At 37.7% G+C, this 26280-nt stretch overlaps 1 protein-coding gene across 1 annotated transcript; it reads right to left on the bottom strand.

The window, feature by feature from the left end:
• Positions 1 to 25722, bottom strand: ranbp10 (RAN binding protein 10). The gene is made up of 15 exons (XM_077516476.1): positions 25365 to 25722; positions 19127 to 19238; positions 16765 to 16817; positions 9533 to 9700; positions 9140 to 9162; positions 8210 to 8394; positions 7459 to 7571; positions 6982 to 7090; positions 6763 to 6911; positions 6453 to 6669; positions 4312 to 4451; positions 4069 to 4220; positions 3870 to 3981; positions 3661 to 3800; positions 1 to 1971 (listed from the first exon to the last, which is right to left on the bottom strand). Exons 1-14 carry the CDS (start codon positions 25561 to 25563, stop codon positions 3670 to 3672), a joined length of 1863 nt encoding a protein of 620 aa, XP_077372602.1. The 5' UTR covers positions 25564 to 25722; the 3' UTR covers positions 1 to 1971; positions 3661 to 3669.
• Positions 25723 to 26280: the final 558 nt, after the last annotated feature.

Below are 26280 nucleotides of genomic sequence, written 5' to 3'. Positions count from 1 at the left end.
TCATGTTCATGGATGTATTTTAATAAAAATAATTCTGTTAAAACAGAATACAATATTTCTTTTAACACATTTCCAGTACATATTTTTCCAATGATATATTTTTTTTAAACTTTTTATAGATCTTCAAAGTCATGCTAAGTAGACAGTAATTCTTTAAACTTAAAAAAGAAAGGAAAAAAGGAAATCCTTTATTACTGTTGTGCTAAAAACGTAAATGAAATTAAAATCACAATAGGAGTCAGTTGTGCACTGCTTGTCTGCAAAGGTTCAAGTCATTCTCTGTGAGGCCTGGGACCTTTTCCAATGAATCTCGTGTCCTATGGAGTCACTGATCAGACCAGTGGCCATGTCTATGCAGGAATCAAGGGAGACCTGGGTTCAAACATCAGCAACAGCTAATACCAAGCTCGATTCAGCAATTAAACAAGAGGATCTGTTTTGTGTAACAGGGGTCCTTTAAAGCTGAAAGCAAAAGTGCTTGTGGTGATTTATTTGACTGTTATAACAGTTGGTCTAAGTAAGACTAAGTAAGGTTGATCACATACTCTGTAATTATATCTTGGGGGTCCACAATACCAAATAACTTCTGCAAATTCAGTGTTTTTTATGTGGAGCTATACACTTGTGGAGTGAATCCATGTCACTTGCCAGGGTAAAAATAATGAACCAGGAAGATAATTGTGTTGTTTTTGTTTAATCCACTTCCATTGTGAAATCAACTAAATACCTGCCTTTTTGGAAGCTCCTATCCAAGTTTTTTTTTATTGAAAATAAAGTGTTGTGTTCCGCTTGAAATATTATAAATAATGTGACATCCCCCAAATCGGAATTGGTAAAAGGAAAAATTTACCATGCATGTGTGGTTTTTAAAAACTGTTTTTTTTTTTTTTTTTTTATTTGGACTAGTGGCGGGAAAATGAAGCTTCTTGAACAATTGCAATATATATTTTTACTGCTCTCTATGGTGCTCTTTGTTTAAAGATGCAGTGGAAATGTATTCAATTTCAATTGCACTGGACTAGCTAGCCTTTGAACCTTTAAACCAAGAGCACCATCTAGAGGGGAAAAAACAATACTGCAGGTGGTTCATGAAGTTTCATTTTCCCATCACTACAATGTAGCATTAAATCAATTTAAGATCATACATTGTTTTATTTATTTTTAATTATTGAAGCTTGTGATTAGTTTGGATGGGAAAGACGACAAAAAAAAAAAAAACACAAGTATGATGCAATTGTTTCAAAAAACACTGCTCCTAGGAAATGGAGACTGCTTAGATAGTTATACTTTGGTCAGAGGTGATTGCCTCCTCGTTTCCCCCATCCCTGAATAATATACCTCAGCTGGGTCTTTTGTATGTCAAACACATTGGTTGAGCAAACAACTTTTAAATGCATTTGTTTTGCTTTCCTGGCAATGTAACAATGTTCTGATTTGCAAGAGGTTAAAGGATATTTGTCCAAATGTATAGTTTAGGGTCACTTGTATGTAGGTTGACGTAATAATGACGTAATTTCAGGTTGATGTAATAATGACCAACTATAGTGTCAGCGTAGTAAACAGTTGTGGACAATGTGGTACAAGATATGGTGAAGCTCAAGATTGGAATCTGCAGAAAAAACTACTGTAGGGAGTCAAAATCCACCAATGAAAAGCAAAAGAGGAGAATGACTGTTCTTTTTTTTTTTTTTTTTTTTTTTTTTGGAGATGAGCACTACAATCTGACAAAAAAAAAAAGTATAAACAGAAATATAATTAATTAATATTTAAATAGTGTCACACGTTTATTTGATAATACTAAATTAAAAAGGAAGCTTTCATTTCTATTCTCTGCTTTTTTGTGTCTGGGCCGCTGGCTCCGCCGCTGATAGTCAGCTAAACACACCAATCACACGCATGCTTTCTTCTCTGTAGCCGTGACAACCACCTGCTGGACATGCCCTCTCTCCCTCAGTGCAACTTAACATGAACCTGTCGAGAGAGAGACAGCAGTTTAAGTACGACAAATGGAGATTACAGAAGGTGCATCTGACTTATTCATAGATACAAACAAACATTGACTTCGATAAAGAAAATAAATGTCAAAAACGCTCTTAAGATGCCATATTGCGTTGGCAGGTTCATATTTTTAACCACGTGCCACATCATACTGTACAGTACTCTAGTTCCCCTTTCTGTCACAACAAATCCCATTGTGATCGTATATTGGAGACCTGGTGTATATGTATAATTCAATTCAATTCATTTTTTTATTTCATTCCTTACAGAAAGAATTAAAACTTATGTTATCTGCCCCGATCAACAACACCAAACAAACACAAAGTAAATGATAGCGAGCGGTCAAGGCGCTTTCAATATAACAATTGTATGTAATAATTTAGCAGCATGTCCTTGTGCTATATATGTATTTTTCCAGTAATTGAGCTTTTGTCAAGTTTTTAAAGATACAGATAGACTGAGATGATTTTGATTTACAATCCAGATTGTTTCATAAGATGACACCTTGAGTTGAAATACATCGTTCATTTTGTTTTGTTTTATATTTTGTTTAGGAAAAAGTATCTGTTCCTCTTAATTTATACTCACTTTCCCCCCATTTTTTTTTTTTTTTAAATGTTTTTATTTTTTAATTTAATTTGTATATTAACTGGTAAAATTTCATGATGGGCTTTAAACATTGTTTTGAAACGGTTAAACCGCATCAATTCATTACATTTGAAAGTTTGTAGTTGTACAAATAATGGATTAGTGTGGTCTCTGTATCCACAGCCGCAAACGACACGAATTGCACGTTACTGTAAAAGAAAGGTGGAATCGGTGTAGTTTTTGGCTGCACACCCCACACTTCAATGCAATAGATCAGGTGCGGAACAATAAATGAATTATATAACAATAACAAAGCATTCTTGTTCAATGATTCTTTAGCCTTGTATAAAACTGCTTGGTTTGCGATAGCTTCGATTTGACATATTCTATAGTCCATGTGATTTCTATGTTAAGTGTTCATCAATAATACCTAAAAACTATTTCATTAGTCCTTTCTATTGCTGTATTTTGCAGAGTCTGTGTTGCTTCAACATCAATATTTCTACAGCTAAAAATTACAAATCTGGTTTTACTCATGTTTATAGGCAGTCTGTTGGCATTGAACCACTTCATAATTCTCTGAAACTCGTTCTCTATTACTTGAAATACATTATATATATTTTTCCCCAACATAAAATAAAGTGGTGTCATCTGCAAATAAAATTAATTTTGACAATTTGGAAATAGTTGAAATATAATTCACATAAAGAAGAAAAAGTACTGGCCCGAGAATTGATCCCTGGGCCCCCCCACAAGTTAGCTAACTGTGTTGACTGTCTACTATTGAATTCAACACAGTTTTCTATTTTTTAAATAACTAGTGACCCATTGATGTGCGACACCTCTTATACCATATTTAAACAACATTATTTCTATTAAATAATGATCTTTCAACATGACATGGTATCTGAAGGCCACAATCGTATTCAGAATTTACACAATTAGTGTAATGGACATATGGACAGAAGAATCACAACTATCTGTATGTCTGTCCATAAAAAAAAAGTTATTTTCATTACACGCATTTCCTAAAGAATAACCATATTCACATATCCGTCTCTTGCACATACTCACCCACAAAGGCTAGAGCAAAAAGTTGTCTACTCTGGCGAAAGAGCAGGAACCAGACCTGACCCGGGCCATAAGCTGTACACACTCTGTAGCCTGGCCCAGCGCTAACACCAAAGGAGGCTGCTTCGGCAGATTTTGGAACTCTAGACGTGAGAAAACAAATCAGAATGAATATCATTCAAAATGCATCACATAGAAGCGTCTTTTTCTACCCAGTATGGCGCTGTTGAGTGCGGAGCAGAGTGACTCTCTCTGTGTGGGGTCTAACTGCTGCCCCACGGGGCAGTTCCACGGGTCCGAGTACGCTAACAGGCTGAATGCATCCTGCACAACACAGACACACTTTATCTTGACAAATGTGAAACACTCAAAGCATGTATCATTCATGTGTGTGCGCGCTAATGCGTATACCTGCAACATCTTCTTGTGTGTTGTGTTCTTGCCGTACTCGCGGCACAGCTTTTCATTCAGTGCCTGAAGTTCCCGTCCAAATTGTATCATCCTCTCTGTAGCTGCCTGGTTCCCTTCACAAAGTTGTTTACCATTTCTGTAACTCTCCTCTCCTGGCAACAAACGGGCGCATAATGGTTATTGAACATGAAAAGCAGAAGGTAAGCCAGGTAATATTTCATTTTGCTCTGTGCGCGCACGTACCTGCGATACCATTACCAATGCTGTTGTCATCTGGCTGAAGTATCTCTTCATGTTTATATGTGCCATTCATGATACGAGTGGACGAGCCTTCAACAACCCCATTAGTGTAGTGTTCCGCTTCAATCTCCATCTCACTGTCACTATACGAACATCAACCAACACAGGCAGCTGGGTGGGTCATAACAGCAATTTACTTATCCTTTCGTTTTGTGCGGAAAAGCTTTAAGGAAGGTAACATTGAACATTCAGACTCATCACTTATGATTGTGACTCAAAGATACAAATTTCACACTACAACATAGATCAGGGGTCAGCCACATTTCCTGTCAAAAAAAAATAAAAATAAAAAAAAAAAATAAAAAAAAAAAATAAAAAAAATAAAATAAAAAAAATAATAATAATAATAAAAAAAAAGTGTGTGAACCGCACAATATTTGAAGGAAACGTGTCCATCGTGTTAGTCTAATGCACTGAGGGCTCAAGAGCTTATTAGAGCCGCACCATAACACAAAAATATAAGCGCTGCATTGAATACGTACACATACAGGACTGTCTCAGAAAATTGGAATATTGTGATCAAGTCCATTATGTTCTGTAATGCAATATAATAAGCAAAAATGCCATACATTCTGGATTCATTACAAATGAACTGAAATATTGCAAGCCTTTTATTGTTTTAATAATGCTGATTGTGGCATTTTTTTTTTTTAACTTGGTCTGCGGAAATATATTATTTTGAAATGGGATATTTGAGTTTTCTTAAGCTGTAAGCCATAATCAGCAATATTAAAACAATAAAAGGCTTGCAATAGTTCAGTTGATTTGTAATGAATCCAGAATGTATGACATTTTTGCTGATTTCATTGCATTAATAAATAATGGACGTTATCACAATATTCTAATTTTCTGAGACAGTTCTGTACATTTTTTCTACCCTCCTCTTACGTTTTTCTTTAATTTTTTTGTTGTAACTTTTCTGCCTTTCTGTTAAAATTTGTGAGATTTTGGCAATTTTATTGACATATGGTCATTCTCTGCCTTTCTTCTTCCTATTATGGACATTTTATGCTTTTTTGCTATCAATTTTCTGACTTTTTGGGAAATTTTGAGCGTATTTTATAGTAATTTGGGGAATTTCTTTTGTTTTTGGACATTTTAAGATTACTTTTTGAACATTTTAATTTCTACCTTTATTCAATTCTCTGACATTTTTGGCAATTTCATGGGCATTTTATTTTCTGCTTTTGCTCTTTGGACATTTTATGGTCACTTTTTGGTCATTTTTACATAAAACTTTTTCATCTACCTTTGTCCTCTTTCTGACAGCTTACAAATTTGGACTATGGTATTTTTTTTAATCATCTTAATTATTAATTCAGGTTAAAAAGAATTCTGGAAAAAAAAAGGTAAAAAAAAAAAAAATTCTACTTTTTTTTTTTTTTTTTTTATTAATTAATTTATTTATTTAGTAATTACTTTTTAAGAGATCCACAGGGAGCCACAGGAGAGGGACTAAAGAGTCACATGTGGCTCCAGAGCCGCAGGTTGCAGACTCGCATAGATTAATGATTTGGAACCTATTCCAAAGCATTGAGTGGTTTTCTGGTTACTGCGGCAGCAAAACATCCTCTCGCGATGTGAAGGGACATTGAGTAATTTCACTCTGTTTGGATAGGACATGGGTACTAGTTTGGCTGCTCCCCTCTCAATTGCTGTGAGCTCTCCCACGGCCCACACATGGTGGATGTGGATGCATTTTCAGTGTATATTGCAAGAGCATATTCCAAAAAAAAAAGTGTGTTCCAAAAATTTGAAGAGTTATGTGCTCAAAGGATCCGTGCCAAGGATCACACCCAGCAATCACCTGTCACGTGGCTCCCAAATTTCAGGGATTCATTCATCCATCTGTACACCAATATTCGTGCTTTGTATAGTGGAGCACATTCATGTATAGACATAGCTGTCCCTAAACTGTTCCCACAGTCTTAGAACTGTTTTGGAGGGGGTGAAGCGCCTAAATGAATAACTGACTTAGAAGTGTTTCTCAACAATATAGATTACGTTTCAAGACTAAGAGCCCTATTTTGGTATACTAGCACCTTTGATCGGTGGCGCGTTTGTGAATTTGGCAGATACGCTACCTGGTTTCTTGGTTGCTGTTGTTGCTGTGTGGCTGGCTCTTAGTGGAGTCGGAAGAATTCGACTCAGAGTAGTTGATGGATGAAGGTGAGGAGGAGGTGGAAGAAGAGGCTGAGGAGGACGTGCTGGGGTATTTCATGTTGCTGCTAACAACGCTGCTGTGGCTCTTTGATTTTTTGGAGGGAGTCACCCCATTACTGCATGTCGGGCTGTCTACACCTGAAGGAAGGAGCAAAATATAGACTAATATTTTTTAATGTTCGAACCCCAGCTTTGATGTTTCTAAAAAAAAGGTCTGAAAAGCAGTTGAACCTCCGGTGTGCATGTGTGAATTTCCAGCCCCCTGGCGAGGGCTAAGGTTGGGAGAACCAGGATAACTTCCCTGGGACTTCGGGGAGCGGATGGTCAAGCAGCGAACCTCGCTGTCTGTACCGTTTACCATTTCCACAAACTGACGACACCTAGAAAACATGCAGATGGGCGTTACTGAATTTGACAATAAATCCCCAAGCTTCAAACAGGCCAACTTACTTCAACATAAACAGAAGGTCTGGATTGTGTTCTAACAGGCAGGGGTAAAGTTGCTGAGTGGCTTCGATGGCTTCACCCACACGTCCTTCCAGCACCAGCTTCTGTATTCCTGTTCAGAAAAGTCACTTAGTCGAAAAATAATTGTTATTTTATTCATTTGATTTTTGGGGGGAAGTAGGACATGCAAAATGATTCATTCACCCTCACTGAGTTCATATTTAATAAAACTACCTTTGTTTGTGATTACAGCAGCAAGTATTTTGGAGTAAAACAAAGTTAAGTCCTGGGATATTTCTAAAATAGTGTAGACTCAAACTATGCATATCATATCAAATATATTGTTTCCCCTCTTTTCAGGATTTCTGTGGTAGGGCTTTCTGGAACCATCACAGGTTGCAACACTTCAAGCACAAAAGTTTAGTTAGTTGCCAGTTAAGACTGATGAATAAATTTTGAGTGTGTGCTGTATTCACTTACTCTGTCTGTTCTTTATAGATGCTTGGTCTTCTTGTATCATGGTCTCTGTGGCTCTGGCAAATGCAGTGGCAGTGGCATAGTAACCATGGTGGACCAGATAGCTGGACACCATACTGGAGTCAAAGTAAAGAAATTTAGATTTCCATGGAACACTGTCTGAATTAACTAGACTAAGTGCAATTTCTGGAGAAATTATGTCGGAATGTTGAAAGCTGCATGCTAAGATTTGAATGCACGTGGAATGCCGATGAAGTAAATTGAGAGATAAATTATGACCTCCTGGTTACTGGACAATTCACTTTACCAACTGTGCCACCGAGCACCTGGTAATGATGATAAGTTATATGTATGGAAGTGGGCGTGGAAAGTGAAAGTTCAATGTCTGTCCCATTGAAAATGAATGGGAAAAAGTTGATATTAATTGTTAAATTGTGCAAATGCTTAATGTGGAATCAGACGATATGTCAATTTTTTAAGCTAGATGGAAGTAGTAAATTGGAAGTATTATATGGGAGTGGTTTGGCGGCAAAAAAAGTGTGAATAATAATAATAAAAAATAAAAAAATCACAACATTCCCACAATTAAAAATATCAAATGAGAACTGTCACATTACTCATATAATCTTGTAGGTTAGTTTATGTCAACACACTGTATCTTAGTGTTAAACAATGCAACATTGCAAATCCTCTAAATATTCTATAGTAGCATTTACGAGATTGTATACAGAGAAACAAAGAAACTGAAACCCACTTCTGAAGGACAGCTTGCCAGTCACCCAGCCGTTCTCCTATTGGGAAGCGAGCGATCATCCCATGGATCTTTGCTCTCCATTCACTCATGTAGTCCTCAATGTCAAAGACAAATGGCTGCTGTCCAAAGTTTGCATCGACAATCTCGCCCGGAGTTTGAAGACCCACAGTGGGGTACAGGTTAGGCTGGGTCAATAGGAGGGTAGAAAAGTTAAAAATAACAATATTAAACCAACAATCACCATGATGTGTTGTGTCAGTGTTTAACTGCTTTTGTTTGTGAAGTAACAGCAAACATTTTGCCCTCTGAAAAAACCGTGATGATTAGTGGCAAAAGAGTTACGCTAAGTAAAGAAAGGAAGGGAAATTGATGTCAAATGCAGTGGATATAAAGTTTACATACCCCTACTGCCAGGATTTTGAGATGTAAAATCGATGTCAAACATCTTGATGTTGCAAAATGTGCCAACTCTTTTCCAAACTCTCCAAATTGGTTAGATTGTAAGGTCACCTTCAGTGCACATCCTGTTTCAGATCATTCCACAGATGTTTGTTCGGACTGGATGGGTCAATCCAAAACTTTGACCTTCTTTGGATCACTGTCATGCTAAAGGATGGAGTTCTTCAGCGTGGTATTGGTACATGGTACCAGCGACTACTCAAGAGTTGAGTGCTCATACTGGTATCGGTCTGAAAAAAGTGGCATTGAACAACCCTAGTATTTTTTTTTTTTTAATTGAGTTGTGAAGGTTATTAAAATTAGGTTTGAAATGATTTATTTTCGTCTAATTCTTGAAATTATCAGAACCTGGAATTTGAACAGGAGCGTGTAGACTTTATCCACTGTAATTCAATCAACGTAACGCTCAATATAGCCTTCAGAGTTGAATAGGTGGCATATTGGATGTGAACGTGACAACTTGGTACTTACAGGGAGGTCGGTGAAAGCAACACCTGTAAGGTAAAAGAAAATTGTTCTTGTAATACATGAGGATTGCAAGCAATGAATATGATTAATGTATAACAATATTTTTCATTAATGCATATTAATTGCAAATGTATCATAATTTTTCAAGAATTACAAAATCGGGGGGCATAATACACAACATGAAACTAAAGAATATTTAGCATACTGTATGTATAGATATTTACCGATATCTACAGTATCTCACAAAAGTGAGTCACTCCCTATCTTTTCTTCAGATATTTATTTGTATCATTACATGAGACATAACTGAAGAAAAATGATACTGTGACACACTGAATATAATACACGAGTGTGTGTGTAATTCTCTAGAAATTACATGGATCCATTTCCACTGACCTAAACTGATGCCATTTTTGGTGTAAAAGCAAGTGTTGTTGATGAGGTTAACGCAGCAGCCAATCACGTCGCCCGTTGTGAAAGTTGGACCATATGGTTGGCCAGTCCCAGAAGAGCAGAAGGAGTGGCCATCATCTCCATGGTAACCATAGGAGTGCTTGTCCCATCCTGAAATAGGGCAAGGATTAGGATTAGTTTATACTTTATACTTTCAACACTTGTTGGGGGGGAAGTTGCCCGTTATGAGGACTTGTGTGAAATATAAAAACATAATTTTCAACTGAATAAGTGAATCATAGTCATTGGAAGAAGAATAGCCTAGTTACTACTCATTTATGGCCAATTTTCCAGCAATTGGATGCACTTTGCATTGATGAGAATTCTTTGGTATGTGCTCTTTGTGTTCATGGTGCAGTGAAATATATGGCCAGCTGGGGGCTCTCAAGAGAATAAACTGGTGAGTCACAGTCAGCAGGTATATGCACACAGAAAGCAAAGTCAAGAGGATGACATGAGGGTTTTTTTGTTTTGTTTTTAACACTACCTTTTTTTGTTGTTTTGCTTATACATGACTAAGCAACTGGTTTGTTTATCCAGAATGTTAGATTACACCTAAACCATATTTTAGCTGTATGCACTCATCCACGTGATCAATAGTATAATAATGTTGGAGCAGTTGGAGCAACGCGCACAATTAACTGGTGACAATAAAGAAATGACTCGCTTTTTTTTTTTTTTTTGTCTGACTTTGACTTGCAACAAGACATTAAGATCTGATCACTCACCAGGTAGTCAAGCCTGACGAGCTTCTACAAATCTTAATTTAAAATATTTTGAGCATTTAATGCATATTTTGGCTGTGCTTTTCAGACCACATTATTAAGAAAACGGAAGAATTGCTCGTCTAGTGCAGCTCAGTTTTTTTTTTTTTTTTTTTTTTTTAAATACATAGCAAACTATACTGTACAGAAATTAACATGCCTACAAAGTTATTGTATAAATATGGTATATTGCAAAATACCAATAATTGATTCAGGGCTTTTTTAGTTCCAGCCAATTAGGTCTCACATGGAAATGTGTGCTTATATAATTGTGTAATAGGGAAATCAAATCCAAATTCAATTCCAATGGCACTTGGAAAGCTGGTGAGGCAGAACTATTCAAATTTCAACAACTGAAAGTTGAATTCGGATCAATGATTAAAATGTAATCAGTTAAAGGAGTTCTGGTGAGGTCAAGCGAGACCTCAGTTCATGTGGCAATTAAGCAACTAATTTTATTTATAGATGCACGAGTGACCCACTTAACAAGTTTGTCAAGATATGATCCATCAATATTTTTTTAATTCTGACTTGCGAGTCACATCTTGAGATACAAGCACTGTATGATGGCAGGTGACAACTCATTTCACAAGTAGCAGTTTGTAAAATATAATTAGTACATTCTCTTCAATAAAAGTGGTGTCAAACTGCATATTGACACACTCAGCTCGAGGTTAATGTCAAACATAAAACGAGTTGCATGTTACATGATGTAAGCAACCATGTGGTCTCCACTATCTGAATGCCAACATACAATTGGAAACTCCACAAGCACACAGGTTAAAAATTAAAACGATACTAGTCACAGTAGTCACGATAACACATTTTTCCAGGTGATAAATTTTCCCACAAATTATTGCGATACACAATAAGCGTGAGTGAACGCTAATGTCATGCCCGTAATACATTGAGATTTTTCCCAATATTTATTTATTTATTTAAATCAGTAGCCACAGCTACTGAGGGCTTGTTTTTCCTCCGTGGGACTCGAGCAATGATGAGCACGACAGCTCCGGTGTGTCCCACATAGCCAACCAAACTGAAGCAAAATACCGTTGAGTTATGTATTTGTCACTCCAAATTGGAGTTAACTTTGAAGAAACTCAAACACTGCATATTTAAACATCAAAATGTTAAACCAAATCATTCAATAATGAAAGTCTGCTAGCTTAATGTGCTTAAGGCTACCTGGGTAAAAGGACAGTCAAGAATCATCATTGGCCTGGCTTTCACTCACTGGCGTGAGATCAAAGACGACACTATGCGCTGGTCCTCATGGGAAATGTGGTCTTCCTTCACACAAAACACTGTACTGTAGCTATTTTCGATATGGCACCGCCATAATCAACAAAAACTAAAGGTTCCTTAGCGTCCATTTAACTGCTAAATCGAAAATATAGAAGGCGCAAAAAATAATCTGCGATATGGCGGGGGTTCACTGTATTGTTTCATTAAATGTGTGTAGCTAAATGTGCACGGTATGTATCGGGGTGCCCTCTATACTTGCCATTTTGTAGAATTTGTCTACTTGTGTGTTTTGTGTTTGTGTGGTCTCTGTATGGTGAGGTATTAGATTAATCTGCTGACAGGGATATTGCCTCTAAACCCAGGCTCACTGCTCCAACATGCTAATGAAATGGGCAGGCCTCCACAGCGGGATCAGACATAGAGGTCAGAGTAGAGAACATTGTACTATTAAGGGACACACATGCAAAAGCAAAGATGCACGAGTTCCCTTCTTTGCATGGGTGCGTCACAAACAGTCAGCGGGCCCAGGGCAGGCAGCTTCACAAATATGCACTACCAAATGAACAGTGTTCACTCAAACTTAAAGCAATCAACTGTAATCTGTCTAGCAGTGCTACTGTCCATCGGAATCCTAGCAACCAAAAATATTTTCATGACTAATGTTTGGACAGAATTAGAAAACGCATTCATCCATGCAACCCTGTTCCATCCAGTTCCACCCTATGACACATTGGAATCAAGAAGAATGATCTTTGTTTGTGAGTGCATCTAAAGTCAGATGAACTGACTGCCCTTGTGTGTCCACTGCATAAAACAAACCCGTCACAACTAACAAAACGTGTATCTTGACTGTTCAATAAGCACGTCTAATGGCTCCAGACAGACCTGGAAGCTCCGCAATGTGGTTGGTTAGAAGAGAGAAGAGTTCTGATTGGATGGGGGAGGCAATAGGCTTTAGTCATGTTTTCAGCTACTGTACTTGTAGAAAGAACCATGACTCTTCATCTAGTGTGCTGGGCCATTCATTGATGTCATTGTATGTGGGTAAATGTGACTCAGTGAGTGATTGAGTGTTTGGGTGCATGCGTGCGCACGCGTGTGTGTACTGTGTATACATGTGTTTTTTAACAAGGCTACTGGTTGCACAAGGCTCAAAATAACTTTTTTTCTTTGACAAGCAGATTTGCTAGTGACTTCATTTGAGGATCAACTTCTTAATTTTGAAGAGCAACCGTTATCATTGCCGAGTGGGGCATTTTCAAACAAATATAGATGTCAGTTTAGCAAATTTAATAGAGAGCGAAAAATCAAAACTCCACATTCCACTGTGAAATTAAATAACATTACTGATATTATATTACATATTTTAATAAACTATAATGGTCATACTTTTAACCTTATATTCCCTTCATCTCGGATGGCATAGACCGGTCCTGTTTGGCTGTGTAGCATTATCGTAGAAATTTTCCAAAGTTGGAGTCTCAGCTTTAACACAGTTCTAGAGAGACTTCTGTTAAAAGTGTACTCGATCACCCAAGCACTTAACTCATTCAAACCCAAAATTGCATAAATACGTTTTTAATAGATTGTCCTATTTATAAATGTTATCCATTCGTTTATCCATAAATATAATTGTTTTTTTGTTTTTTGTTTTAATGCTATAGCATACAGAAGGCTTTGAAGCAGCTTCTGACCTGAAGAGGTCGCTTAAAGCAATGGTAGTTACTACAAAAAACGGCCAGCAGGTGGCAGCAGAATATACGAGATGAGCCAGCGCCATGTTGCAACAAGCTCTTTTTCCCAGTGTTTTCATCAGGTTGGAGAATAATGATTAAACTTAGCTATAATTCTAATGTTAATTGCTGCAAAATGGAAACCGATGCAAATATACTTTTTTTTGATGAAAGAAGAGACTCTAATCTCTCTTTTGGTAGCAATAGAACACAACATTCTGTGGGCCTTTCAAAATTAGTCAAAATCCAGTAAAACAGCTGAGAACGAAGGCGGCAGCTTCAGTGAAGATGGCTGGGAGTGATGGTGTCTGCTGTGGTTTCACTCCAAGTCGGGCTGTCGCTCCGGCTGGGACGCCACAGAGAGGAGATTCCACTGCATTTTATGACGAATTCAGGAAGTTCAATTTAATTCAGAAACACGAAACAAAGCCGGAGGGAGAGTCGGCTCATCACCATGGCAATTGTTTATTGCCAATTTGCACCGGTGTCGGCCGTAAACTCGCCAAAACACAACAGCCACGCACTTAGCGAACACGTTTTTTGTTGTTTTCCGCCTCTCGTCCCAGGCACATATCCACATGCACAGCCGTGGTCTCCGAGGAAGTCGATTCGCGCCGCCAAACAGTTGCCTTCACGGAAACTATCTGGGCTTGGGGGCGGTGAGAGAGAAAAAAAAAAAAAAAAGCCGAGTACACCATCGAACGGACCAATCACGAGAGAGCTACGCCCCGCCATCTACGGCGTGCAAGGATTGGCGACGTGTGCACCGCAGCCAGCCACGAGCTACGCGGCACTTAAAATTCATGGCTCGCGTAGATCATGTGATCTAACGCTAACGCGAGAGCAAACGTAGAGACATAAATTAGGCTTTACGTGCCATGACAGCTCAGCAATTAGCATGGCTTCTGCGTCTTCTATTAGTTGCTCCTCATCATCCCTTCGCGAGAACAATAGTTGTCAGAAGTGAATCTTAATGGGTGCCATGGAAGTTTGACGATGATTAATGACTTAAGAGCAACTCCACGTCTTTTACCGCACTAGGTAGACAATCGATGCTTGTCACGGCAACTTAGCAGAGCACATAATTTTCCGTGATAGTACCCGAACAGTGGATTCACCGTTGTTATTCTTGTTTTTAAGATTGAGATAAGACTGTTGTTGATTTCATCGTATTTATTTAGGAAATTGGTAGTGGCCCATCTGGGTCAGCATCTGTAGTGTCTAGGCCCAACACAGCTTGGAATTAGCCCCAAAATTTGCTTTGCTTCCACCTCAGACTTCTCGAATTTGGTGACGTAAGTACGCTGGTGCCATATTAACGCACGTGCATCCAGCTCAGTACAGATTTTTGGGTTTGTCTCCTCGGTTCAATTTAAAAAAAAAATAATAAAAAAAAAAAAAAAATAATAATAATAATAATAATAATAAAAAATAAAATGTTCATTTTCCATTGTGTTTTTATGAGGTGTGGAATGTGAATTTTGATTTGCAAGTTGTAATGTGAATCCACTTAATTCAAGCCTTAATGCATATTGAGAAGTACTCTAACTTATTAAAACACAGTAAAGTCAATCAATCAACCATACCGTACCGTATTCTCCGCACTATAAGGCGCACCGCATTATAAGGCGCACCTTCAATGAATGACATATTTTAAAACTTTTTCCATATATAAGGCGCTACAGTAGAGGCTGGGGTTACGTTATGCATCCATTAGATGGTGCTGCGCTAAAGGGAATGTCAACAAAACAGTCAGATAGGTCAGTCAAACTTTATTAATAGATTACAAACCAGCTTTCTGACAACTCCATTCAGTCCCAAAAAGAATAAACAGCTGTTTTATTATTTTCTCTGAGGTAAAGTATTAGTATTAGCTAGCGATCCAAGATGGCGGGATCTTCTGCTCATGCGCGTCACTGATCGTGCAAGGTCACCGATAGCGTATTGACAGCGAGGCCTGTTGCGGCTCAATATTGATCCATATATAAGGCGCACTGGATTATAAGGCGCATGGTCAGCTTTTGAAAAAACTGAAGGCTTTTAGGTGCGCCTTATAGTGCGGAAAATACGGTAATTATACATAGTTTATATTTAGTACATAGTTTGGACACCACTGGTTTCAGCAGACGGTTTGTGATTTAGATGGAGCTCAAACTACATTTTTAGGACCAATTTACGCATAAACTTCAGAAATTCCAAAGATTTCACGTACTTTTACTCCCATAGATATGCCAAATCTTCGCTGCCTATACCAAACAGCACTTGTTTTGAGCTTCTGGTAGTCCAAAAGCAATAACAATCCCCGTTCGTACTGATAACTGAGCATTGGTCGAGCAATGTTAGGATCACTGATAGGTTCAAAGTCTTGATCTGCACATTGAATCATAGGTTCACAATGTGGAGAAGTTGGGAAGGATGTTAGCTGTATGTTGATTGCGGCACCAATATAGTAACATTAACATGTCACAACAATTGACTTTCGACAAGTCCTTTTGGATGAGTGGAATACCATTCAAAAGCATTATGTGACTGAGTTGAGATTACCGAATACTAGGGGTGTTAAAAAAAAAAATAGATTCGGCGATATATCACGATACTACATCGCGCGATTCTCGAATCGATTCAATAAAAAAAAAAAAATCGTTTTTTTTTTTTTTTAAGAGCTCAGAATTGTTCATTCGGTAGTCTTACCGATTCAACGTCTTATCATCATAGCCTTTTTTTTTGTGTGTGTGTGTGTGAATCGATTTTTAAACTTCCATTTTTAATGGAAAAATATTCAACAAAACGTCTGACTTCGGGTTAGGATTCACACCTTGAGCATGGAAGAATGTTATATGAACGGAACATTAAGCCTTAATATTTTATTTTAATGCTGTTCAAACATGAAACAGATTACAACCTCTATAAGACTGAAATTTCAGATAAATAAAGAATACATTTTCATATAAATCTTACACTCTACAAGCTTACTGATTAGTATTTTCTAAATTTGAATGGAAAAAAATCGCAACAATCGACTTATAAATTCGTATCGGGATTAATCGGTATCGAATCGAATCGTGACCTGTGAATCGTGATACGAATCGAATCGTCAGGTACTAGGCAATTCACACCCCTACCGAATACAGGAATAAATTCAAAATTGTCTGTGAAATACATCAATCACCCATTCCCTAAAAGAACACCCAAGAAGAATCAATAGTAAAAGCAGAAGAGTAAGAGTAAGAGTAGAAGAAGCTGTTCAGGCGTAGGTAGTGTAGGCTGATCCTCCTCCAACAACCTTACACATGGAGCATTCATTTAAAAGGGCAATATTTAGGATGTCCAATGGCATAAACTTTATTTTCAAAAAGCATTGTTAAAACTGAAAAATAATTGATCAAACACAAATTTCTAACCTTTTTATTATCAGTCACTTATTACTCACCAGGCAGTCTATTCATGTTGACCCCTTGTGCAGACAAGCCAATTCCCATGTAGCTGCATGCAAAAAAAAAAAAAAAGGCGTTAAACCGTCAATGCTTAACATTAAAAAAAAATACATGTGCATTTATTGTCAGACCCAGAGCTTCTTTTGAATTTGGCATTTTTACTATTACTGCCTCCGGTATATTCATAATGAAACATTGGTTCATGTAGCCATGAGGCATATTCAACAAACTATTTCTGATTATCTCAAACTCACAACTCAAGCTCATGACACAAAGTGGAAGGAAAAGATAGCCTGTCACCCAATCACAGTCATTTCCAAAATTATTTTCAAAACCTGCAGTGGGAAAAAAAAAGAAAGGTTGGTGACTAGAACAGACAATTCAAAGTAAAACAGGAGAAGGAACGGTTTTGTTATTGTTGTTGAACACAAGGGCAGCCTGACATATGTTGAATGCACAGAGAAAGTTGCAGTGCCGAAGGAATCAGACATCTTTAGGTCACCAATCTATTTCACGTTCTGAAGAACCATTAATGTGCTGAACTGTTATTGTTATTAACAATTATTGAAATATTGAATTATAGTATCTGTGTTTTATTATACGACTTGATTCAGTCCAGACACAGCCAGACTCCCTTTTGCCGCTATCAGCCTCCACATACATTGAGGTTGAGACCCCAGTTCTAATGTGTGAACTATTTCAGTCTGGACTGACCAAGAAAAGCCTGGCATGATGCAGGGCTCATAAAAAGGTGGGGGGAAAGCCTTTTGGAGGGAACTGTAGTTATTTTTCCTAAAATAAAATAACCTTGGTGTGAATGCTTGTTTTTCTTGAATGCTTATGTGCCCTGTGATTGGCTGCCAAACAATTCAGGTTGTACCCTGTTTCTCGCCCAGTCACTTGGAATAGGCTCCACCCTCCACTACACCTGCTACCTGAGTGAGAAATGGCACAGAGAGTGAATAAATGGCTCAATTTTATTAGTGCTATGAGTACTGGTACTATGGGTTTTCTTATTTCTAATCTTTTTTGAGCAGTACATAAAATAACTTATTTTATTATTATTATTATCAATATAGTTTTTGTTGTTTTTAAATTACTTTAGTTTGTAATTGAACTCTGGGGAGAAACGGGGCAGATCATCAAATAATATTCTTTTATATTCTCTTTTAGAGATGAATGAAATAAATGACTGAAATAAAATTAACTTAATTTGTCATTACTGGTGTAGATGGCAATTATACCTTTGCCGCTTCTTGTAAAAATGAAATGTTTGTACTCAAAGCAAATACTGTACATGAAATGAAAAACATTTCCTATTCATTATGAATATTTTGTTTTCATTTCACATTCACATTTTCTTAAAATGTGTTCCTTCTATGAAAGGTCTTCTCAGAGTGGATAAAAATGAAATGTAAATGTTTGCCCCTTACAGTGGTAGGGAACTCTTTCAACAATTTCAAATGACTAGTTTTTACCCATAAACTGCTAGGTTGGGCAGCATAGCTCAGTGGTAGAGTGGTCGTCTCCCATCCGTGAGGTTGTGGGTTCGATCCTCACCCCTGGTAATCATGCCGAAGTGTCCTTTGAGCAAGACACTGAATCCCGATTTGGTCCCAGTGGACCTGGCAGCGCCCTTGCATGGTAGCAGTCAACCAGTAGTGTGTGAACGGGTGAATGTGAGGCATTGTAATACACTAAGGAAACACCATAGGGTGTAGTTAAAGCGCTATGTAAAAAGCACTCCATTAGACGGCATTATAGAACTGTGACAACTGTTGTCTGCACAACCAATTTGCAGCTCAAGGTGATGACGTGTCTGTATGGAGTGGTGTCCCAAATCTAAGTGCCTTTTTTTTTTTTTTTTTTTAGCCCTTGATTTTGGCACTCCAGTCAGAGGCCTGAAGGTGAGTGGAAAGATGAAGGGCAAGGGCCAAGAGGAAGAGTCAGAACTGCACCAAGATTGGTGACTTGGTTCTCTAACTCATCTACCTGGTACTTTGCATTGTCCTTAGCATGTCGAGTTGAGTAATGACATTTTTCAGCATCACAACTTATGCATTCAAGACACGTCGGGGTGCCCTTGTACTGTTTTTTTTTCTTTTCTTTTCCCCTTCTACTCACCAGACTTTCTCTTCATGGCAGGTTTTGAAAAGGCCATATGACTGGGACAGGGTGATCGGATAACTTTACCTCCCACTTGTTTTCACTTTAGAATTGCATTTCACCGAAAGCTGTCATGAGACTGAGGTACGTTCTCGCCCATATGTCATTAAACCAACCCCCCGTCCGCAAAATAATCATCCTACAAAAAGGGAAATGCACTTAATCTGATATATTAAAAAGGTGTCTGCTTACCCATCTCGGCCTTTGCTGACAATTTTGACTTCAAAATAGTAGATCCCACAGGCTGCAGGAATTGGATGTGTAGCTCGTACAGATGCGGCATCCTTGTGATTTTTGCCATGCCCTGAAAGTGAAAAACATTTATGCTTAGGTGAAGGACGTTCATGTAGCCGCTTAAGAATTTTTAGAATCTCGATTGAACTTGCGCGTCTTTTTGAATTAGGGCATCTGCTCTTCTATTATTAAACCCAAACAGGGGGGAAGGGCGCAGAGTCAGATTTTGATGGAGGAAGTTAAAGCCCATAAATGTAGTACAGTGCCATGCAAAAGTGTAAGCCCTCATTGAACATATAACCTTTTGCCATATTAAAAGATAACGTGGCTGAAAAGATAGAATCAACATCTTGTGGGACACAATCGAGAAGTGGAACATTTATATTTTAATTTGCTTTCACAAAAAAATAATAATAAATAATTGAAAAGTAGGGTGTGCGAAATTATTCACCCCCTTTTCGATCAGTGCAGCCAACTGACTCCAAAAGTTCCCTGATGATTTCTGAACGATCCAATGTTGACTGATGATGATAATTAGAGTCCACCTGTTGATAGACTCAGTATAAAATGCACCTGCTCTGGGAAGGACCAAGAACACACCAGCCTGGTCCGGGTTAGAGTTGTGGAGAAGTTTAACACAGGATTAGGATCTACTTAACTCAACTCAACTCAATAGAAAAATTTCAGAAGCTAAAAATTTCATGCAGACCAAGCACAATATTGAAATGGAGAGTATCAGACCACTTCAAACCAAGCAAAGCCCAGCTGTCCCTAAACACACACATCCAGGTGTTGACGCTTCACAAAAAACACCACTCATTTTATAGCTTTATGTTTGAAGCCTGAAATGTGGCAAAAGGTCAAAAAGATCAAGAGGGGCTAATACTGTCGCAAGGCACGGTCCCGTTTTTACCACACACTCCAAACGAGGAACTGATAAGGGCGAAATTAAAGTAATATTTAGAATAAGAGCAGTTATTTGCGCTATTTTGTACCACAAAGTATTCAGTTTTGAGTTCTGATCTACACAGTAAAAGGTCTTAAAATTACCTGTTTTATTATTATTATTATTATTATTATTATTATTATTATTATTATTAAATAATTATCGGACACTTTTTGTATCACTTCTGAAATATCACTGTTCATCTGCTATTAACGGTATATGAACTGAAATTGCTGACCCAAATAATGATTGAAGAAAGAAAATTTTGAAAATTGTCAGGGGTGCATACTGTATGTGTATTAGGGGTGTGAATTGCCTAGTACCTGACGATTCGATTCGTATCACGATTCACAGGTCACGATTCGATTCGATACCGATTAATCCCGATACGAATGGTCACGATTCGATACCGATTAATCCCGATACGAATTTATAAGTCGATTGTTGCGATTTTTTTCCATTCAAATTTAGAAAATACTATCAGTAAATTTGTACATGTACACTGTAAGATTTGTATGAATATATTTATCTAAAACTTGAGGCTTATAACCGTGAGCCACTGTACACAAACAGTTTGCAATCTGTTTCACATTTGAACAGCATTAAAATAAAAATATTAAGGCTTAATGTGCCGTTCATATAACATTCTTCCATGCTCAAGGTGTGAATCCTTAAAAAAAAAAAAAAAAAAAAAAAAAAAAAAAAAAAAAAAAAAAAAATCGATTCTGCCGATTATTGAATCGATTCGAGAATCGCGCGATGTAGTATCGCGATATATCGCCGAATCGATTTTTTTTTAACACCCCTAATGTGTATATTGCAGGCCCAATTCCAGCAACTATAATGCCAGTGTTCCAAAGTCACAAGGTGTTTAATCATTACGTGAGAATTGAGAAGGATACTTGAAAACCTTTGTGCAATAATGTTAGCATGGGCTATTCCATGCAAGAAATTGCCAAGAAACACAGAATTGACTGTGTGACCCCCAAACTTTTGAACGGAAGCGTACATTAAAGAAAAAGCAGACAGGTTTATATAAAAACACAAAATACATTCTCACAATTTTAACAGGAAATATTTAGTGTTCAAATTTAAATAACCTATTCAGAAACACTTCCATTACGATATTTATACGTATACACTCACCATTACTGATTAGGGATTAAATTTATATATTATTAAGCCTTCAGTCTCCATTTGAAGCAGTTAAATCTCTATGCCGAGGCACTAATGGTTGTGCATTGGTGGAATTGTCAGTGCTGGGTAAATATTTTCATAATTTCGTCATTGATTTATTCTTTGAAGCATTCATAATAATCGGTGCATGGCTTGATATCAGTGAAGTTAGTACAACAGTCATAGTCATAACTGCTGGGAAGACAAATCCTGGACTGGTCACCAGTTAGTTGCAGAGCACACATATTGAGACAGAAAACCATTCACTCTCACATTTACACTCTCTTTTGCCTGCACTGAAGTCAGGCGTTCAATTTGACTGCAAATTCTGCTCTCGATACCCACAACATGCACAGAGTGTGAAATTTGCTGATAAGTATTATCAGCAAATTTCACACACTCCACTGCCTGATCTTAATAACTTTACATTTTTAGTAGGGGTGTTCAATGCCACTTTTTTCACACCCATACCTGTATGCGAACACAACTTGAGTACTTACCGATACCAATACAATATCATTAGTACTTTTGGCTACTTTCAAATTGCAGGGTGATGCCCAATTCAGATTTTTTTTACAATTTTTTACGTTATATGATATTTTTATGTACTAGTTCACGTTACAAAAACAAATGAAACATCTAACGTGAGCGCAACGTGCCCGTCCACTTGCTGCCCTGATAGCGGCAGTGGTGTTAGCCTGTTAGCTGATGTCTTCAAGCAAAACTATAGCGTCACAAAATGTCTGAAAACTAAGACTAATTTCCACCAAAATTCATTTGCACATTCCTACTCTTGTCCACTTCAATCTTTGAAAATATAAAAATGATTAGTACAGTATTTTTTTATTTTGTGGAGGTGATAATGACTTTACTCATAGGAGCTCACATTATGTCAATAATATCCAAAAAGGCTATGTACAAGAGTAGGCATGTGTATGAATTTTGGTGGCAATTGGTCACCATTTTCCGACACGAGGAGACAACAGATCGTAGCAAACCAAGCCAGGCAACAATATTACAATGCTAGCCTCCCTATTTATATGACGTTGTCAGGGTGATGTGACAATCAAGCAGTGCTGGCCCAATTTTGGGGAGTTAAAACTTGTGCAGAAATTTGTCACCAAAAAAAACAAAAAAACAAAAAAAAAAACACTTAAATCACTGCAGATTTCAGGTGAATTTTAGTGCCACTGCTGACATTTCCATACAGACCTATTATACAAGTGCCAATGTTCATCCCAACCAAGTGTCCCTTTAATCCACACAAGGTCAATATTATACACACATGCAGATATAGATGCATAAACACGCCCAAGAACATTTGGATAATTATCCTTAGGCAAGTCACACCTAGGCCAGACAGATTTTTAAATAAAAAACACAGCTTCTGGTTGGTATACTTCTTGTTTGACATTAGACCACTCATGCTAGCAGAATCGGTAGACTTCATTTAAAATGGTTGGTTTCCTGACAAAGGCCGAGCTTTCAGGTATCAGTCCATAAATGTTCAATAGGAATGAGATTGTGGCTTTTCCAGAAGCTGTTTTATTGATACCAAATACATTTTAACATGTGTTTGGGATCAATGTCTTGATTTGAGGTCAATTTTAAGAATTTTGAGGTTGCCCTCTTTTTTTTTTTTTTTTTTTTTTTTAATGTTAAGAGGTTCAGGAACAACCAAAGAACCATCAAGGCTCAACCCAGCCCAGAATTGGAAACTGCTGAAATACCAATGTCACTGTCCACAGTGAAGAGGGTTTACATTGTTTTGGACGGTGTGGATGCCGACCAAGAAAGAAGCTCCTGCTCCAAAATCAACTCATTCAAGCTTGACTAAAATTTGCAGCTGCTGACATGGACAAGCCAAATGACAAAAGTGTTATGGTTCGACAAGACAATATTGACGTATTTGGTCACAAGTATATTTGAAGAAGTCAAGGTTCTCATAAGGGGTGAGCTGGAGCCTATCACTGCTGAGTGTTGATTTGGGGAAAGAAGTTGAGTGCAAATTATACATTTGTTTAGAATACATTCTGATTATCAAAAATCGTTTGGTGTTTACTTTGTATTTCGTATTCGTATAGTGATTAAATAAAAATGTGGGAGCGGGGGGAACGGGGTGATGTACTATGTTAGCACTTTGGTCATTGTTTTCCAAAGTAAAAACATATGTCGCAAATGTCTTATTTTGATTAAACACAGAAGATAGTCTTCTTTCATGAAGGACTGCAGAAATCAATAAACAATTACTGTTGATATGCTGAAATCAGAGGATTTGGACAATTTTAAATAAAAAAAAATTGCTCCAAACGATAACTTGATTATTAAAATAGTTGTCTATTAATCTATTAATTTTGACAGCTCTAATATATATATCTCCAACAGGACTTGCTCCACATGAATCGCTAGGGTTTTTGCTGTGACTGTGCTACATTCGCATTGTGTGCAGCAAGAGTTCAAAGGTTGTTCTTATTTATCATATACACACTCGTCCCTGGCACTGCTGCTGATTTGAATAGAGAAAATTGAGACTTTGTCAAGATAGCATCCAAACCACAAGTGTGAGGGAGCAAGGCAGTAGCTGGATCAACTAGCAAGGAAATATCTATAAATGACCTATTAATCTATAATGCAAAAACATACACATTTAATGTTTTCAGTTAACATTATCTGGATTAAATTGTTGACATGTATTGGTAACATTCTCAGAATACATCAATATAAAAAAATACACTACTAATCTATTAACTAAAAGTGTGATATATTAAATCGGACCATGCTTCTGTCAAAAAGAACAGAAATTCTGCATGATATAATCAGTGGATTATATCCGTCTCTGCCTGTCAGCCTCGCCTAGATTTCGACAAAATGTAAGGCCTTTAACTGCTATGCACAAACAGAAGGACATACCAGGTATGTAACTTGTGAAACAGAGTAATAAGTACAGCATCTTATTTGAGTCACGTTTAAGTGATCAAAACTGAATTCAAATGTCTAAATGAGCTAAATAGAAGCCTCCTTTCTTGGCGGGTTGATCTAATAGAAAGTAACAGAAAACAAACCTCTGAGCAAGGCTTCATAGAGATGGCACTTTGTTATCTCTATGAAATAAAAACAACATACATTCTTGTCGTCAGGATGGGCGAATGATGCTACTGCAGGACAAATACTTTCTGGATTAGGCAAATGTCGACGATCAGATTGACAAGATCGGTGCATTCGCTCTTATGTATGCGCAGAGGCCTCCAGCAGCTGTTGAAAACGACCTGGTTGCCTGTTAAAGAGGCATCAGACTGTTTTGCTCGAGACAATTCGGATTCAGATGATTTGGGCTATTTGTCTCACGAGGCAGCGTTAAGCTATTTTGCGTTTATTTTATTTTATTTTATTCTATTTAAACGAGAACGCTGTCACCGAATATATATTCTATTTAATAGGTTAGTTTGTGACAACAACAACAACAACAACAACAAAAACGTTCAACTCTGTGCTGTCGCGTTAAAGGTTAACACTAACACGTATGTTTCGTATCCATCTTGTGGCCTGTTTATCCTGTCATCCTAGCTCCCCACTAGCATTCTAGTCACAAGTCAAAACTAGATTCGGAAACGTTGGTTAGCCATTAGGCTAACTACCGTGCTTGCATAAGTGATAGCTGTTAGCTAGCGACGAAATACCAGCAGAGCTCCCAATGTACATCACAATTCGTCTCTGACCCATAAATACAAACTATTGAGTGCGCCAAATACAATGTCATGCCACTGCAAAAACAACGCCAGTGACAAATAAGGAAACAAAGTCGTGTTGGTGAAGGCCCAGGGTCATATATCACTATTGTTATTGGGTGAGTTGTCGAGTTAAGTGAGTTCACCATTTGGGCATTTCTCTGCTCGTCTGAGAAACAAAGCAAGGGTAAGGGAGTAAGGCAGCTATGACTGGATTTTCCACTCACACCGTCAACATGATTATAGAGGGAAAGACAGATAACCATCGTGACAAATACGAGAGAATACACTCCATCAGTATGACTAACATTAGCACTCCGCCCAACGTGAAATTAAATAATTCTCTAACCTTTGTAATGGACCCTCAGGTTGTTCTGTGACAGCCCAATGTAGCTGTATTTATCCTTGGGACTCCATGATCGGGGTAAAGGGGTCTCTTCCTCGTTCACGGCCGGGTAAAGCCGCTTGAGTCGTTCATTCAGCTCATGTTCTTGGTAATTAAAAACAGGATCCCCCAACGACAGGCTCCCGGCACCAAGCTCTGCCATTTTTGGCTTGTATCTGCCTGGTGTCTTAATGTTCGTGTCTTTATATCCAATCCCCGTGTCACTTCACTGGAACTGTACGCTGAAAGTGAGAGGGACTGTGAGGAGAAAATAGCAGCGGTGTGACATCCCCGGATAAGCAGCAGAATGTAGTCACTGTAGGCTGGAACGGTGCCCTGTGGGTATTGTAGTTTTTCCAAGTACGTTTGTTCACGCAAACGTTTCCAGAAAAGACTACACCGTTTTGCTACCGCACCCCTGAGGGGTCCTTCAGTAACCAAGGTGCCTAGAAAATGCATTTTTTTCCCAATCAAATGGGCCAATACGATTAGTACACACTTTTAAAAAGGTTTACGCTACAATGTTCACTTCATATTAGATATATTAATCAAGTAAAGTGTTATATCCTGACTAAAGTATGCATTGTTTACGTTGAAGCAATAACGTGTACAATTACAGAAAGTAAAAGACAAATGTGACGTGTAATCCCATTGTAAACATGTCATCTTTTGAAGTGATCGGGTAACAAGTGATCTAAGTGAATTTTTTGGGTGTTGTTTTGATTTTGAATAGACACAAATATTACAATATTTGTTGCAGTTGTTGGAAATCTTTACTGGGTGTGTTTTTTGTTGTTGTATAATATTCGTCATGTGCATTCTCTCGACGAAAAAAAGGACGTTTGCGTTGTTTTGTGAGACTTTTGTATTTAGAAAGTAA

This window comes from Festucalex cinctus, chromosome 3 (genome assembly GCF_051991245.1).
Source record: "Festucalex cinctus isolate MCC-2025b chromosome 3, RoL_Fcin_1.0, whole genome shotgun sequence".
NCBI classification, from domain to species: Eukaryota; Metazoa; Chordata; class Actinopteri; order Syngnathiformes; family Syngnathidae; genus Festucalex; species Festucalex cinctus.
This window is presented reverse-complemented; position numbering and strand designations above follow the sequence as displayed.